Source organism: Dendropsophus ebraccatus, chromosome 15, assembly GCF_027789765.1.
Source record: "Dendropsophus ebraccatus isolate aDenEbr1 chromosome 15, aDenEbr1.pat, whole genome shotgun sequence".
NCBI lineage: Eukaryota > Metazoa > Chordata > Amphibia > Anura > Hylidae > Dendropsophus > Dendropsophus ebraccatus.
The window spans coordinates 7,246,550-7,263,868 of NC_091468.1; the positions used below are offsets into that span (position 1 = coordinate 7,246,550).

Genomic DNA, 17,319 nt, shown 5'->3' on the forward strand with positions numbered 1-17,319 from the left:
TGGGGCCATCAGGTGGTGGGTGAAGTCCAAGAGTCCGGGAACGTCAGGTCACAAATCAGAATACGACAGGAAAACCAGAACACAAGCCAGTTGTCAATGCTAAGAAAGCAGTGCGGTACAGAGTCAGAAACAAGAGGGAAGGTTGGTAAGCCAAGCCGAGGTCACGAACACAAACAGTAGAGAAGTACAAAATCACAAAACGAAGCCAAGGTCAAGGGAACACAAGTATACACAAAGAACAATAAGGAACACTGGTGAAGCAGAGAAGAATTGCAGGCACAGCTGATTCATCCAAGGAGGCTTAAATGGAGCGTCTGGACACCACCCCTGCAGCTGATTGGTTTAGCCTCCTGGCTCTGCAGCTGATTGGTGCAGCCTCCTGACCTTGGAGCTGATTGGTTTAGCCTCCTGGCTCTGCAGCTGATTGGTGCAGCCCCTTGGCCCTGCAGCTGATTGGTGCAGCCTCCTGACCTTGGAGCTGATTGGTGCGGCCTCCTGGCCCTGCAGCTGATTGGTGCTGCCTCCTGGCCCTGCAGCTGATTGGTGCTGCCTCCTGACCTTGGAGCTGATTGGTGCGGCCTCCTGGCCCTGCAGCTGATTGGTGCTGCCTCCTGGCCCTGCAGCTGATTGGTGCTGCCTCCTGACCTTGGAGCTGATTGGTGCGGCCTCCTGGCCCTGCGGCTGATTGGTGCAGCCTCCTGGCTCTGCAGCTGATTGGTGCGGAATCCTGGCCTTGCAGCTGATTGGTGCTGCCTACTGGCCCTGCAGCTGATTGGTGCGGCCTCCTGGCCCTGCAGCTGACTGGTGCGGAATCCTGACCTTGGAGCTGATTGGTGCGGAATCCTGGCCTTGCAGCTGATTGGTGCTGCCTACTGGCCCTGCAGCTGATTGGTGCGGCCTCCTGGCCCTGCAGCTGATTGGTGCAGCCTCCTGGCCCTGCAGCTGATTGGTGCTGCCTCCTGACCTTGGAGCTGATTGGTGCGGCCTCCTGGCCCTGCGGCTGATTGGTGCAGCCTCCTGGCTCTGCAGCTGATTGGTGCGGAATCCTGGCCTTGCAGCTGATTGGTGCTGCCTACTGGCCCTGCAGCTGATTGGTGCGGCCTCCTGGCCCTGCAGCTGACTGGTGCGGAATCCTGACCTTGGAGCTGATTGGTGCGGAATCCTGGCCTTGCAGCTGATTGGTGCTGCCTACTGGCCCTGCAGCTGATTGGTGCGGCCTCCTGGCCCTGCAGCTGATTGGTGCGGCCTCCTGGCCCTGCAGCTGATTGGTGCTGCCTCCTGACCTTGGAGCTGATTGGTGCGGCCTCCTGGCCCTGCGGCTGATTGGTGCAGCCTCCTGGCTCTGCAGCTGATTGGTGCGGAATCCTGGCCTTGCAGCTGATTGGTGCTGCCTACTGGCCCTGCAGCTGATTGGTGCGGCCTCCTGGCCCTGCAGCTGATTGGTGCGGCCTCCTGGCCCTGCAGCTGATTGGTGCGGCCTCCTGGCAATCCTACTGACCCGTGTAACACCCCCCCTGCCCAGAGTGCCTGTCACTCCAGGAGGCTCCAGCAGAATGTCTTGCTGGGTGTGGCTGCAAGCCAGGAGAATTCCCAGCTGCAGAGCGTTGCTCCTTGCAGACTGGAAGCTGACAAGGAGCAAGTTCTGACAGAAATTCTGGGAAATCTTAGAACTGTACCAATTAAATTCCACTGTTCTAAACTTCAGACCCCCTTGTAGTTATTTCTGGTCTATAAGCATCTTGGACATAAATCTAGCGGCAGGACTAACGCGGCAATACATCTTATATAAGATGCCAGTATAGTAGAATCATAATTAAATACAGTACGGTGAGATAACAGACAAACCTGAAATGTTATTTGCCAATAAAAGGATTAAGCACATTATATTACAAAACTATCAGATAGGATCCTACCGGAGACATAATCCATAGCTGCCAAATATGAAGATATTCATCTAGATTATCCTTTGTCAAACTTCTGTCACGAGTACGTTCTGCTAATCTTATCACTTGTTGTGTTGTTTTCTGCGGTTGTAGAACGGGAGAATGTGCGAACCTGTGCGCGGGAGAGCCGGCAGAAATATAGAAACATCCATAGAAATGCAGCCATACATCATAAGTGTGATACCATCTCAGAGGAGTTCTTCAGGAGCCCAGCATTCACCTCCTAGGAGCCGCGCTCCTTCCATATGTGGGTTGAGTCGCGCTCTGCTTATGGGTTGCACGCATGCATCTGCTCCCAGTATTTAAAGAGCCGGTGCACCTCTAAATGCCACTGACTCAAGTCAATACTAAAATGCCTCCAGTCTATAGTACCCATTGTCCCAGCAGTAAGGCCTCATTCACACACCCGTAGTACAGTCCGCGAATGTGCATCCGTAGTGTTCCGTGCTTCACAGAGCACTACGTTCCCACTTTATTGCCCTAGCGATCCGTGCCGCAAAAAATGGTCCACATTACAAAATGTCCCGATTTTTTGCAGCACAGATCGCGGCCCCATATACACGAATGGGCGTGTGAACAGGTCCATTGAATTACATTGGTTTTATGTTCTGTCCGCAATTGCAGCCAGAAGAGCAGACGTGTGAATTAGGCCTAATGGGCCTATTCCACAGGTCGTTTAGAGGAGCAAACGAGCGCTCTCAGCGCTCGTTTGCTCCTCGTTCCCCGCTCGCTGCCGCCGCTATTCAACGCGGGAGGGGCGGCGGGAGCTGCGGGGGGGGGGGGGGGGCTGCCCGGGGGATCGCTGATCGTCCGGGCAGCCCATAGGATATAGCAGCGTCTGCTGCCGATGCTCCTATTCAACGGAGCGACGGCAGCAGATCGCTGCTATATCAGTCGCTTGTTTTTCAACATGTTGAAAAACAAGTGACTGCAACGATCAGCCGACATGAACGATGTCGGCTGATCGTTGCACTCTATTCCACCGGACGATTATCGTCCGTAGCGGCCGAATACGAACGATAATCGTTCCGTGGAATAGGGCCTTAAGGTCTTCTTGGTTCCAGTTTAATTTGATGTAAAATTGTCCCTGTTCTTCTTGGTTAGGTGTCGGCTTGTCTCGATGATGATGCTGTCCCGCCTGCTACCAGCCCTGACCTCTGCTTACTCCTACCTATCATACTTTAACATCTCTGCTAGCTCCAAGCCAGTTAAGGTTTTTGGAGGGGGGGAGAATTTAGTAAGTGTAACCCATTATTCTGGCTCTTTTACATAGGGCGATTATTGGCAAGAAGCATAGCTAGAAACGGCCAATATACGACCCGTGTAAAAGTGTCAGCAATCCGCAGAGGATAGGAAAAACGTCCGATCATTGGCTTTTTTGCAGCTTCAAAATTTATCGATCTGCTGCACATCTCTGTGTGTAAGTAGCAGATGTGCAGCCGATAGCGGGATATTTACATGGCCGCATGAACGATATAGAGATTGTTCGTGTGAACCAGCCATGCGATTAGTTACCTTATAAAGGCCCTGCAAACAAGCGCTAATCTCAGTGATCGGCCCTCCTTGCCCGGTCCCATAGCCGACCTTCTAGAAGGACCCTTACTTGTTGTAGTTGTATAAAGAGCATTGATTTCCTTTTTAAAAGAAATGTGTAAAAGCCTCATGACATCTTGAACTTCAATTAACTAAAACAACATACTGTAAGATTTCATAGACGGCTGAAACAAAGTGACTCGTAGAATCCATTGATGTTCATTTGTGTTCTGCAATAAAGAGACAGTTGTCTTCTAATGTCTTCGTGTGCGTCTCCAGTTGGCTGAACGACGCTGGTCAGTAGCGCTGCCAACTTGCCGTACATTTGGCCGTGTTTCTGTCTCTAATTCCCTGTTGACTTAAGGACTCGAGAAATAACAAAACACTGAAAGACTGAATGAGAAAACAGTTTTGTTTCTTCCTGCCATGGTACGTAGTACTTCAGCTTCTACTCATAGCAGAACATTTTGTGTCCCTGCCATCACCACTTCAATCCACAATACACAAGCTGCCTTCCCGCCTCCCACTAGCGGTACAAAACAGAAAACAATGGCCGTCCAGTCACTTTCATATAACCTGCTAGACACAATTATACAGGAACACAGAACACACAAAAACATTGGTAATTCCAAAGAGTCGGCAGCAGATATTCCAGGTGCACTGCGCCAATCCCTGGCTGGTCGGTGATGCAGAAACCGGTTCTATTTTCTGCTACTTTGCTGTACAGAGATACTTGGAACAACCCTCTAAGTTTTACCTTGTCCAGATCCCCCCTGAATCTGTGTTTGTTGCACTAGTATACTAATGTATATGAATTGGTCTTACCCCTGGTCTGATATGCAGGTCTTCCCTTTGAATTATGGCATTTAATATTTTCTTAATTTAAGTTAATATATCAGTGGGAGCTGAGTAAATTGAGATTTAATTTTGCAGGAAAAGTTCCAGGATAACTTGTCATTTAATCAGGTAAATTTCTACTTATTTTGAGTGAAGTGGGCAGTCCTACTCAGTGACACAAAGAGCTGCCAATCACCAAGCAGGACAACCCAGTTGGCATCCTAGCTTAAAATAAGCTGCAGAGTCTGGGATTTGCCAATGCCCCCTGTTAATAACCTCCCATACAATGACTGAATGCTTCCCGGCCGGTGACAGCTAAGATGACGCTGAATTATATATGTCTGATGTCACATCTGTAGGGGAGCAGTGAGCCCTAAATGAACCCAGCCCACTGTCCCTCCCTACCTGGATCTACTGCCCTAGGTGACAGATCCCAACTGGGTGACATTCCCTATGCTGCAGGACCAGTTAGGGAAACAGCCAGGAACGTAAGGGTAACAAATCAGTAGGCCCTTAGGAAAAAGGATGTCAAATGTCAAGCAAAGGGTCAGAACCGAGAGAGCAACGCAGTAACAAATCAGACTGGGATAACCACAAACAAGCTGAGGTCAGAAACACAGTCCATAGTGATGTACCAAATCATGAGACAAAGCTGTGATCAGGGAAACAACGCCAAATGTCAAGTGAACACAATGTGCAATGCAGAAGTATGGTGAAGTATGGCAAGCTTAAAGGAGAAGTCCGAGCAGAACTCTTTCTGTCACAAGTGCTGGGGAGGGTCATGACGTGTCAGGTCCGCTAAGCCAATCAGCAGCCATAGAGGGACCCCGCTACAGCTGCTGACTGGCTGAGAGGACCTGACATGCCACAACCCAGGTACTCGCTCAGACCAGGAAGCGGACGGTGACTGGATCAGCAGCATGCAGCCACCAGTACTGAAGCCGGGAATATGGAGCATGTTACTTCTTTTATCCTCCCCTCCCCAGCACTTTCGAAAAAAGAGGTCTGCCCGGACTTTTCATTAAACTATCACAGGCACAGCTGACAGATCCCAGGAGGTTTAAATGAAGTGCCCAGACGCTGCTCCTGCAGGTGATTGGTGCAGGCCCCTGGCCCTGCAGCTGATTGGTGCAGCCCCCTGGCCCTGCAGCTGATTGGTGATGCTCCCGGCCCTGCAGCTGATTGGTGCAACCTCCTGGTCCTGCAGCTGATTGGTGCAGCCCCCTGGCCCTGCAGCTGATTGGTGCAGCTCCCTGGCCCTCCAGCTGATTGGTGCAGCTCCCTGGCCCTGCAGCTGATTGGTGCAGCTCCCTGGCCCTCCAGCTGATTGGTGCAGCCCCCTGGCCCTGCAGCTGATTGGTGCAGCCCCCTGGCCCTGCAGCTGATTGGTGCAGCCCTTTGGTCCTGGAGCTGATCGGTGCAGCCCCCTGGCTCTCCTAAGGGCCCGCTGCCCAGAGTGGCTGTACGCCTATCACTCCAGAAATCCCCAGTAGAACGTCTCCCTGGGTGTGGTCGCACGCCTAAAGAACTTAAATCTACAGAGCGTTGCTCCTTGCAGGCTGACAGATGACCAGGTAACTGAGGAAAATCCAAAAATTCAGCAGAGACAGCATGAGACACTGCTGAATTTTTGGATTTGTGTCCGGACAGGGGGGTCCTATCCGGTGAGGCAAGCACTCTATTTCTATATATTTCCAGCCGGTGCTGTTCCTTTGGATTATTGTATTCCAGGTAACTGAGGAGTCCTGACATCTGACTTTGATTATACGCCAAGGTCAGATGATGTAAGCAACAAATGCTGAGCCACAATCATTATACAATTCTTTAGGAAAATCTCAATGCAAAAAAGACCTCTATATCCTAATATCTTACCAAGCTTGAACTGAAGAACTCCTAAGGGTCCTCCGTGAAATCTCAGAAACAGAAGATTATATATATTGGCACCATCGATGCTCTGCTCTGTAGTGTGAGGGCACGTCCACTTCATGTCCACCAGGCTGCTGGACACCTCAAACTGCTTGTTGCATTGCAGGGTGGATACTGGGGCAATGTTTTCAGCAAGAAGCTGGACCTTTATGGGGGACAGTGCCATGTCAAATAGCTGCAGCTCTCCTTGGTTGTTGCTCACCACAAAGATACACTCAGCAGGATGCCAATGTACGAGTGCCGGAAGAACGTCAGCCTGGGCCAGAAGAGTCACTCTGCGCTGGGACTCATAGAGAATTACTGAAGAATCTTCACAACCAAGGAGAAGCTTGTCCTCGGCTCTGTTCCTGCTGCAGCTTATGGCACGGGAATTGAGGGGAATTTTAGTGACGGAAACACATTGCACTTTGTTTCTTGCACACTCGTAGATGCAGCTGTCAGCCATTGGTTCCTTGTTGGAGTTCATTGAGTGCTCTACTGTATGTACTTGGTAAGGCTGAGTAATACTGAAGCTGGCGTCCAGCATGTCTCCCTCTGTGCGGATGAAGCTCAGCACCTAAGAAGAAGAGCACACTTGGGTCATACATCCTGGCTTTCTAGTTGGATAGGGACGATAAGGAGGAAAAAAATATTTCAAATGCACAATGTCAGTAAGCTGCTGAAAAAGCTTCATGTACAACTTCACAAAAAAAATACGCTCAGAGAAATGGCAATTGGCAGAACCATTCGGCAGCACTGTCTCTGGTTGCTTCTTCCCTGCTACTCAAAAAGAACTTGCTGGATCCCAGACTTTTCTGTTAATTATCCATATAGTCTATAAGGAAGCAGAAGTGCAACCCTCCAGCCTGCTTGTTAAATTCCCATTGCTTCTCAATAAGCAATAGTGCCTGTTTACCTGATACAAAGCCATAGGTAAAACACATGGAGTGTGTTATGCACCGAGGGGTGGACAATATTGTTAGTGTTATTTTAATTGCAATTATTAGGAAACAAATGTGCTAAATCCCCAAACCACGGGAAAGGAATTACACGGGAAGCGACGAGCAGTGACCAGCAGAGACGTGGGGAATCACAAAGGACTCAATTTGAGAAATGGTGATTTAATCATTTTATTTTAATTACCTCTTCCTTGGGATTCTGCCACAGGATAAGGCTCACGTTGCAAAGAGCGACACTGTGCTTTTCAACAGTACAATGGTAACACGCATATTAGTCTTTTTTTGATGTATTAAGACATTAGGGAGTGTTGCTCCAATGAAAGTTGTAATGAAAATAAATCATATAGTGCTCTGAAGCCGGAGGATTTATGAATTTCATGGCTATAGGCCAAATCTTTTTTTTTTTTTTTTTTACGGGAAGTAAATCTTAAATCACACAGGTCTCCTACACTTAATTGCACCTTTCATTGTATTGCATTGCTATCCAATAATAGCTGAACCCACCGCTTCTGTTTATTAATTCTGGAAGTCAAAGTAATAACCTAATAAATCAACCAACAGATTGAACTACAGGCGAGGATCCAGCTGTAAAGAAAGTTTTTCTTGCCTGGTCTCACAAATGTCTAAAAGTTGCAATGATTAATAAAAGTTCTTTCTCCTGCTGTTATTTTTTGGGGTATTTTTTTTTTATACTTTAGTCGGCCAACTTCACTTATATGATGCTCAGAGCTGCAGACATGGGCAGATAGGGAGATAAAGAAAATAATATCTGTCTGGTAGCTGATGGCTGTTTACACTGTTAGACAATGTTTTCATTCTAAGTCGAAGTGTCATAGATGAGGTGCTGAGCTGCAGCATGCACGCCTCCTCCTCCCCCCACCACTACCTCCCTTGCTTCTAGCACTAAGTCTTCAAAATCAGTACAGGACAGGGGATAGGTAAGGAAAGGGGGAGAAAAGAGGCATGCACACTGAAGCTCAGCATCTTGGCTATGACACTTGAACTTAGAAGGAAAACATGATTTTATAACAATTTAAACAACAATCAGCTGTTGCTGTTCAAATGTTGCACAGGTTCTGCTATGAGACTCCGAGACTAGGAAGTGGTGAGCAATAAAGACAATTTACTAACATAGAAACATAGAAGATTGCTGGCAGAAAGAGCCCCCTGGTCCATCTAGTCGGCCCTTTTAGTATTTCCCTTATTATTATTTTAGGATAGATATATGTATATACCAGGCAGGTTTACATTCACTTACTGTAGATTTACCAACCACATCTGCTGGAAGTTTGTTCCAAGCAACTACTACTCTTTTAGTAAAGTAATATTTTCTCACGTTTCTGATCTTTCCTCCTATAACCTTAGATTATATCCCCTTATTCTCAAGTTCAGTTTTTTATTAAAATCACTTCCCTCCGGAACCTTATTTAGTCCTTTAACATATTTATAGCTTTTGATCATGTCCTCCCTTTCCCTTATTTCTTCCAGATTGTACAGATTCAATTCCTTCAGTCTTTGCTGATATGTTTTATGCCTCACACCTCCATCATTTTAGTAGCAGTCTTTGGACTCGTTCTATTTTATCAGTGTCTTTCTCTAGGTGAGGTCTCCAGAACTGGACACAGTATTCCAAATGTGATGTCACCATCCTTACCCACCAACCCTTCTCCTATGTCACCATCCTTACCCACCAACCCTTCTCCTATGTCACTATCCTTACCCACCAACCCTTCTCCTATGTCACTATCCTTACCTACCGAACCTTCTCCCATGTCACTATCCTTACCTACCAACCCTTCTCCTATATCACTATCCTTACCCACCAACCCTTCTCCTATGTCACTATCCTTACCTACCGAACCTTCTCCCATGTCACTATCCTTACCCACCAACCCTTCTCCTATGTCACTATCCTTACCTACCAAACCTTCTATGTCACTATTCTTACCCACCAACCCTTCTCCTATGTCACTATCCTTACCTACCAACCCTTCTCCTATGTCACTATCCTTACCCACCAAACCTTCTCCTATGTCACTATCCTTACCTACCAACCCTTATACTATGTCACTAACCTTACCTACCAACCCTTCTCCTATGTCACTATCTTTACCTACCAATCCTTCTCCTATGTCACTATCCTTACCCACCAACCCTTCTCCTATGTCACTATCCTTACCTACCAACCCTTCTCCTATGTCACTATCCTTACCTACCAAACCTTCTCCTATGTCACTATCCTTACCTACCAAACCTTCTCCTATGTCACTATCCTTACCCATCAAACCTTCTCCTATGTCACTATCCTTACCCACCAAACCTTCTCCTATGTCACTATCCTTACCCACCAACCCTTCTCCTATGTCACTATCCTTACCTACCAACCCTTCTCCTATGTCACTATCCTTACCCACCAACCCTTCTCCTATGTCACTATCCTTACCTACCAATCCTTCTCCTATGTCACTATCCTTACCCACCAACCCTTCTCCTATGTCACTATCCTTACCTACCAACCCTTCTCCTATGTCACTATCCTTACCTACCAATCCTTCTCCTATGTTACTATCCTTACCCACCAACCCTTCTCCTATGTCACTATCCTTACCTACCAAACCTTCTTCTTTGTCACTATCCTTACCCACCAAACCTTCTCCTATGTCACTATCTTTACCTACCAAACCTTCTCCTATGTCACTATCCTTACCCACCAAACCTTCTATGTCACTATCCTTACCCACCAACCCTTCTCCTATGTCACTATCCTTACCTACCAATCCTTCTCCTATGTCACTATCCTTACCTACCAACCCTTTTCCTATGTCACTATCCTTACCTACCAAACCTTCTCCTATGTCACTATCCTTACCCATCAAACCTTCTCCTATGTCACTATCCTTACCTACCAACCCTTCTCCTATGCCACTGTCCTTACCTACCAACCCTTCTCCTATGTCACTATCCTTACCTACCAACCCTTCTCCTATGTCACTATCCTTACCTACCAATCCTTCTCCTATGTCACTAACCTTACCTACCAACCCTTCTCCTATGTCACTATCCTTACCTACCAACCCTTCTCCTATGTCACTATCCTTACCTACCAACCCTTCTCCTATGTCACTATCCTTACCTACCAACCCTTCTCCTATGTCACTATCCCTACCTACCAACCCTTCTCCTATGTCACTATCCTTACCTACCAACCCTTCTCCTATGTCACTATCCTTACCTACCAACCCTTCTCCTATATCACTATCCTTACCCACCAATCCTTCTCCTATGTCACTAACCTTACCTACCAACCCTTCTCCTATGTCACTATCCTTACCTACCAACTCTTCTCCTATATCACTATCCTTACCTACCAACCCTTCTCTTATGTCACTTACAAACATATTAAAAAGAACACACTCCTGTGGCCACCGCTTGTCTCTGCTCAGAATACAATACACACCACTACCATCAGAAGTCAAATTCTCACTAACTTCTCTATCAGCTCTTTATGTGGATCTGTATCCAAGGCTTTGCTGAAGTCCAGATAGGTGATTTTGCAGCAATAAGGAACAAGCAAGTGAGTTTTATATTTTTTCATCCCAGCCTGTCTGCCTTTAGACTAGTGCTACAAGAGTTTTAAGGTGAAGACTACCATGTTGCACTCCTTAAATAACAATGTTAGCCAATAGGGTCATGTTGTGATGAAGGCCAGAAATCAGCGCTGGATTTTTGGCAACTGTCGAGTCACGGCCACTTGTGGGTCAAAGTGTGACCATACGGATCTGGATCAGCTGCGATGCAGCACAATTTAGGGGATGCAATACGGTGTGATTTTTAAGCAGGACAACCTGTGTTACGGGCAAGGCCACCATGAAGCCTAAAGAAAAAGGAACAAAATGCTGGACAACCCCCTTAGCCTCCGTTTGCTATCATATATTCACTTCCTAGGAATCCAAATCTGAGAAATATGATTAAAAAAATCATGATGTAGTTGAGGTGATTGTACTAGTTTTTCCTCTTTACCATCATGGGAGGTCTTCTGTATATTTTCCTGGTTATTACAGGATGCAGAAAACAATGATGACGGTAGTGAACTAGTCACGGCCATGAATATAGTGAAGGACGTGACAGTAGGTTTTTTATTTACCCCGGCATGGACACCTTACCTCAAGTCTGTTATTAGAGCAGCCGAACAGGACTAGGTTAGCCCGGTCTTTCTCACTTGATATTGGAGTCCAAGGCAAGACGTCATCATCGGGTACAGGCCACCAACAAATGGCAAGATCCTGCACACAATTCAATGAGAGGCGACGATTAAGCTGTCGAACCTTCGGTCCTGGTATATCAACGTATGTGATCTATAAAACGAACAAAAGAAAGCAAAATCTTTGTCATTTACAGTCACCAATTACATGAACTACACTGGATATGGCAAGGGACGGAAATATCTATTGTTTCCAATATCTAGTCACCATTCAGCCAAAGCTGGCCATAGGTGCAGGTGCAGGTGTTATCCCCAGGTGAGCTATACATAAGACATGTTGAACTCCAGCATGCCCAGTCTTTGTTTTCTCCAATGACCAATATGGGTGGACATTTCGGTTGCACCCATAAACAATAGACAGCTTATCTAAACATCCATAGCAAATCTGAGAAGGTTTTCTATACAACATTATATACGTTGACTAAAAGATCTATATTTATATGCTCTAACATTAAGGCTTCCATTTAGTAGATCAAAATAAAAAGCATAAGGGATTCTAGAGCAAGATGGAAGAAAATTGCCTCTAGTGCCACCTATAGGTAGCTATCGTGTACGCCAAAGTCTGACCTATTATGAAATACAACTAGGTATATCGTTCAAATTGTTGTTTGGGTTTGGCCAATACCTCTAGTTATGTATCAAAACTCTACAATGGGTTGGACAGTAGCTTTCATCTATAAGAGGCACTATAGACACAGTTTCCTCTCATCTGGAGGAAGACTACCTTAAGACTTGATCAACCACACAGCCGGGCCACACAAATGATCGCTGGATTGTTAAGTCGCACATTCTGATGAAGATACACAGGATGATGTGCGCCCGACTAGTGATGGTTTAAAGTCAAAAGTTAACACGGCGTACAGGAAAGTGGCAACAGATTCACTAAAAGGCTGCAAAAAGTGTGCCACATTACCGATGCAAAAGTCAAGCCAACTAAGAGATGGTAGAAATAGTCATAGTCAGACCAGAGACATGACAGATTTGTTTAAACCACTAGGACTGCCTACAGTCTACTAGAATAGTTTTTTTCCTTTTAATTTGCATATTTCACACCAGGATCAACAGAAAAAAAATCCACACAATTTAGTAATGATGTTCTCCTGTGGGTTTTGTCAAAGAAAATCTGTAATTCCATTCCATGGGGAAGTAGCCTAAGGGCACTATGCCACAAGGTGATTATCGGCAAACACCCATTTGTTGGCTAATTAGGTCATTTTGCCCTGGCAAAAATGAGTGTTTATTGGCTGTACATAGAGGATGTGTGGACGACGGCTGACTGCAGCAAAGGGTGGAGCGAACAGACCAGTAATCGTGTGGTCCTACCCGATACGGAGCGCACTGATCTCCTAGTGCATGGGTCTCTAAACTGCAGTCCTCCAGCTGATACAATACTACATTTCCCATAATGCCTGGAGAGCCTAATCCAAAGCTTTAGCGGTATGGGTATGACGGGAATTGTGGTTTTGCAACAGCTGGAGGGCTGCAGTTTGGAGACCCATGTCCTGGCGCATTGAACAAGTTCTGATTGGGTTTACTTTATGTTTCACGCCTCTGGCCAAACCACACATCTCACTAGCTGACAACATTCTGGTCATGGAATTGAATGGGGCAACAAATTTTCAGAATTTTGTCCATTTATCCATGATCTGGCAGCACGAAATGTGACGTGTGCCACTGTATTACATTCATACTGTACAATGTATCCACTCTTAGGGTAGGTTCACACTACGGAATCCGCGAGAAAAAGTTCTGGCGGATTCCATCACTCGTACTCGCTCGCGGCGGCATGTATCTTCTCCATGCCATAGACACTATGTCAATTCTTTCAGCAGACGGCACACTCGGCCCGGCCATAGAATGGTGTCTATGGCATGAAGAAGATGCACGCCGCCACGTGTGGGTACGAGCGATGGAATCTAGGGGAACTTATCCGTGCTGATTCCGTAGTGTGAACCGACCCTTATTGAAGATTATATAAAATTCTCTATATATGACCTTCTGTTTTCTTTGTTCATCTTGTTAACTTTGCAAACTAAAAAAAATCCAATTATATTCAAATTAAAGACTAAAATTTATTGAAAAAAACATCATGCGGATGCGCAGACATATACTGATGTTTTTTCTTTTTCAGTATACATCTCAATGTCTTCGTGTTTCCACTTCTTATGTTCTACACTTTATAATGATTTCATTTTCCCTAAGATACCCTTCTGTGATAACTAAAATATTGATTTCCATCCTTCCGCCCCTCCGACTGGTGACAGAAGTATCTGCATGGTGATCCCCCGGAGCCATAAGATGAACCGGCAGATCAGATTGGCTGATGACCAAAAGTAGCAAATAATTATTTTCTTTTCACCGGCTACATAACAAATATACATATCTTATCAAACAGAGTAACCCAGAGACCATCAGAACCAGGACCCACTGCATAGAAAATACGACTTTGCATATGAAATATTCAGCAATATATTTATATATATTTTTTATTCCTGTTGTCTTCTTGATGTGTGTGATGAACATCTGCATAGATGCACAGACACACGCTTTCTCCTGTTGTGGTAAGGGATGAGGATTAACTTAAAAAGGAATTTACTTCAACGACTCCAATCAATACCAAAATGTAGAGTCATGGTTGCCTGACAGCGGCGGCCTACATGAAGGATTTCGGTCGGCTTGTTTTAAATGTCAAGCAACAAGATGAGACTGGAGCAAAAACTACTGTTTCAGATAGATCAGCAAACGTTTAAAAAAAAAAAAGAAAAAAGTTCCACTGTATAAAACCCAGCGGCGTCCCCCTTGTTTCCCCCAATTCTCCTAAAATTAAAGACTACAAGGCGCAAATATCCACTTTGCAGCGAAATCTATTCTTTCTGCATAATGTGGATGAGATACAGCTTCATGCGTAAAAGTTTATGCAGCTCTGGAGAATTGTGCTTCTATTTCTCAGGAACGGATTTGCTGAATTTATTATTCAAACTATGTTATTTTTGAGCATGGTTATTTGAAAACATGAGCTCTGCACCATCTGCGTGACACATGCCAAGGAAATATAGATTGCACTGCATTTCTGCTTAAGGAATTAAAGGAAGGTTGATAGCTTGTGAAAAAAAAAAATACACCCATATACTTTGCCATTGCTGGTCAGCAATAATCGAAGCACTTTCTGGGGATTAAGCGCATGGCTAAGCCTACTGGACCAGACACTAGCAAAGGGCAGGGGGTCTTCTTATCAGAGAAATGCTTCTGGAGCCAGTCTCACTACAGGACAGATTGCTTTCATATTCCTGTCTGCAAGGCAACAAAGGATGGAAGTAATGCGATAATACCAGAGTGCAATGGGTGTTAAAAACCCCTTGCATTTATGTATTGTATTTAGTAAATAATCAGACTCATCCAAATTGTCATTTTGCCACTCAACCAATGCCATTAAAATCAAGGTTAATGCTTCGATAATCCTCCTGACGTCTTGATACCAATGATAAGGATTCTCATTTGCATGGCCGCGCTGTTGCTGACCTTATTTGCGAAATACAAAGGATGAGCCAGTCAGCATGGAACGTAACTAGTGTGCGCTGTACACGAGGGCCGGGCGTCTGTGCAGCTGGACACACTTCACAGGCTCAAACACCAAACCAATCAATGTGAGAAGACAATCACCCTACCGGGCAATGGAGGCTGCACCCTGAGGAGCACATACAGGACAGGGACTTTTTCAGGCATTGAGTCCCGGAGGCCTGGACGGTTGCCAAGAATTTGGGTTTTCATGACTATAGGGCTGATACAAATTAGTCAGATAAAGAAAAAAAAATCTTTCCAAACTCACAAGACCAAACTAAGGAACGTTTTCAAGCTCCAACAACTTTGCTTTTTCTTCATTATTAGGTGCTCGGATTACTGCGTGTGGATCCTCGGTTTGCACACTTGTGACACAACACTGGGATTCCCAAACCAGGAGACACTTGGGAGCAGAAGAGACGACATTTATAATTTATACAGGGACTGATTTATCATCACAAGGTTTTGTGTCATTTTGCTGATGGGCTAAATGTATAAAATTGTCATTCAATAAGTGATAGATTTGGTGCAATTTACACACTCGTAATTAGAGAGGAGAAAATTTACAGTAATAACGAAGCTTCAGGTGCTGGGAAAAGCTGGATCCAGTCCTGGAAAACTTCTCCCAATTTCCCAGGACAAGATCCAGCATTGGAGGAGTGGCAGTCAGTTATAAGGCACCTGGGGAGGAGCGGCAGTCAGTTATAAGGCACCTGGAGAGGAGTGGCAGTCATTTATAAGGCACCCAAGGAGGAGTGGCAGTCAGTTATAAGGCACCTGGGGAGGAGTGGCAGTCAGTCAGTTATAAGGCACCTGGGGAGGAGCGGCAGTCAGTTATAAGGCACCTGGGGAGGAGTGGCAGTCATTTATAAGGCACCCAGGGAGGAGTGGCAGTCAGTTATAAGGCACCTGGGGAGGAGTGGCAGTCAGTTATAAGGCACCTGGGGAGGAGCGGCAGTCAGTTATAAGGCACCTGGGGAGGAGTGGCAGTCATTTATAAGGCACCCAAGGAGGAGTGGCAGTCAGTTATAAGGCACCTGGGGAGGAGTGGCAGTCAGTTATAAGGCACCTGGGGAGGAGCGGCAGTCAGTTATAAGGCACCCGGGGAGGAGCGGCAGTCAGTTATAAAGGCACCTGGGGAGGAGCAGCAGTCAGTTATAAGACACCCGGGGAGGAGCGGCAGTCAGTTATAAGGCACCCAGGTAGGAGTGGCAGTCAGTTAGAAGGCACCCAGGGAGGAGCGGCAGTCAGTTAGAAGGCACCCAGGGAGGAGCAGCAGTCAGTTAGAAGGCAGCAACTGATGAGTGGATTGCAGAAATAAAGAAGCACTTCTCTTTCTTATTACTGTAAACTCCCTCATCTCTACTCATAATACCCCAGTGCAAAAAAAACCCACTGTAATGGTAATTTTCTGTGCTAGAGTCGGTGCCATCTCCTGTCTGAAGTACAACTGAGCAACATTGTGAAAAGCTGCAATTAATAAACGTGATGTTCTCCCAACCACCAGCCCAACCAGGACTACTTTCTAAAACTTTAAAACAATCACAATAATGATTTTGCTAACCAATTAATTTCTCTAAACGCTGATCGTTATAAAAACTTTATCGTTGCTTCAAAATCGTTAAATGATCGATTGGGCGAGTCATCGCTTTGTCTAAACGGACTATTAGAAATGCCTCTTCACCCCTCCCCCATCCCTCATTCCTGTTCCTGCCTGACAGCTCGAAGCTGATCCCGGACTGTCGATCAAACAGGGATGAGAGGAGAAGTGTTGCGCGAACTTGCTGAATCTTTAAGTTTGGCCGAACCCAAACGCTCAGCATTTGACCCCCAGTGGCTGGAAAAGTTGAATGTCGTCCTAGGGAGTCGTGAAAAACATGGATACATGGATTCTCGGGCAGTCCTAGGGTTGCATCCAACTTTTCCAGCCACCAGGAGCAGAGCGTTCAAGTTCGGCCAAACTCAGAAAGTTCAGCAAGTTTGCTCAACCCTAGTGAAGAGGCGTTCCTGCCCTTGTTACTCAGGAGCTTGGGAAAGTCTCTGCACAGTCTCCATCTTCTCTGCTTTCTGTCTATACTATGTGTATGTAGGTGGGCGGGTAGAGTGGGGGTGGGCGGGTAGAGTGGGGAGGGGCTTGGCTACGACATCGGCTTCATGCACTGATATACGTAAAACACAGAACCAGAGACTACATACGGTACATACATATGCATGTTGCTTAGATAAAGCAGCATAACTCACTGACAGATTCCCTTTTATAACCCAACATCCATCAACCCAATTAGATCCACTGTTCAAAAAACAAACAAAAAATTAATTGTTA

General features: G+C 46.0%; 1 protein-coding gene across 6 annotated transcripts in view; it reads right to left on the reverse strand.

Moving 5' to 3' along the window:
• The window catches only part of WDPCP (WD repeat containing planar cell polarity effector), a 209,634-nt gene that overhangs the window by 102,884 nt on the left and 89,431 nt on the right, over positions 1-17,319 (reverse strand). For all 6 annotated transcript variants that reach the window (XM_069955284.1, XM_069955283.1, XM_069955286.1 and 3 more), the window contains 2 exons: positions 11,341-11,532; positions 6,186-6,795 (listed from right to left, as the gene is read on the reverse strand). In XM_069955284.1, coding sequence (XP_069811385.1) covers positions 6,186-6,795; positions 11,341-11,532 — 802 coding nt within the window. The remainder of the gene's footprint in view (positions 1-6,185; positions 6,796-11,340; positions 11,533-17,319) is intronic.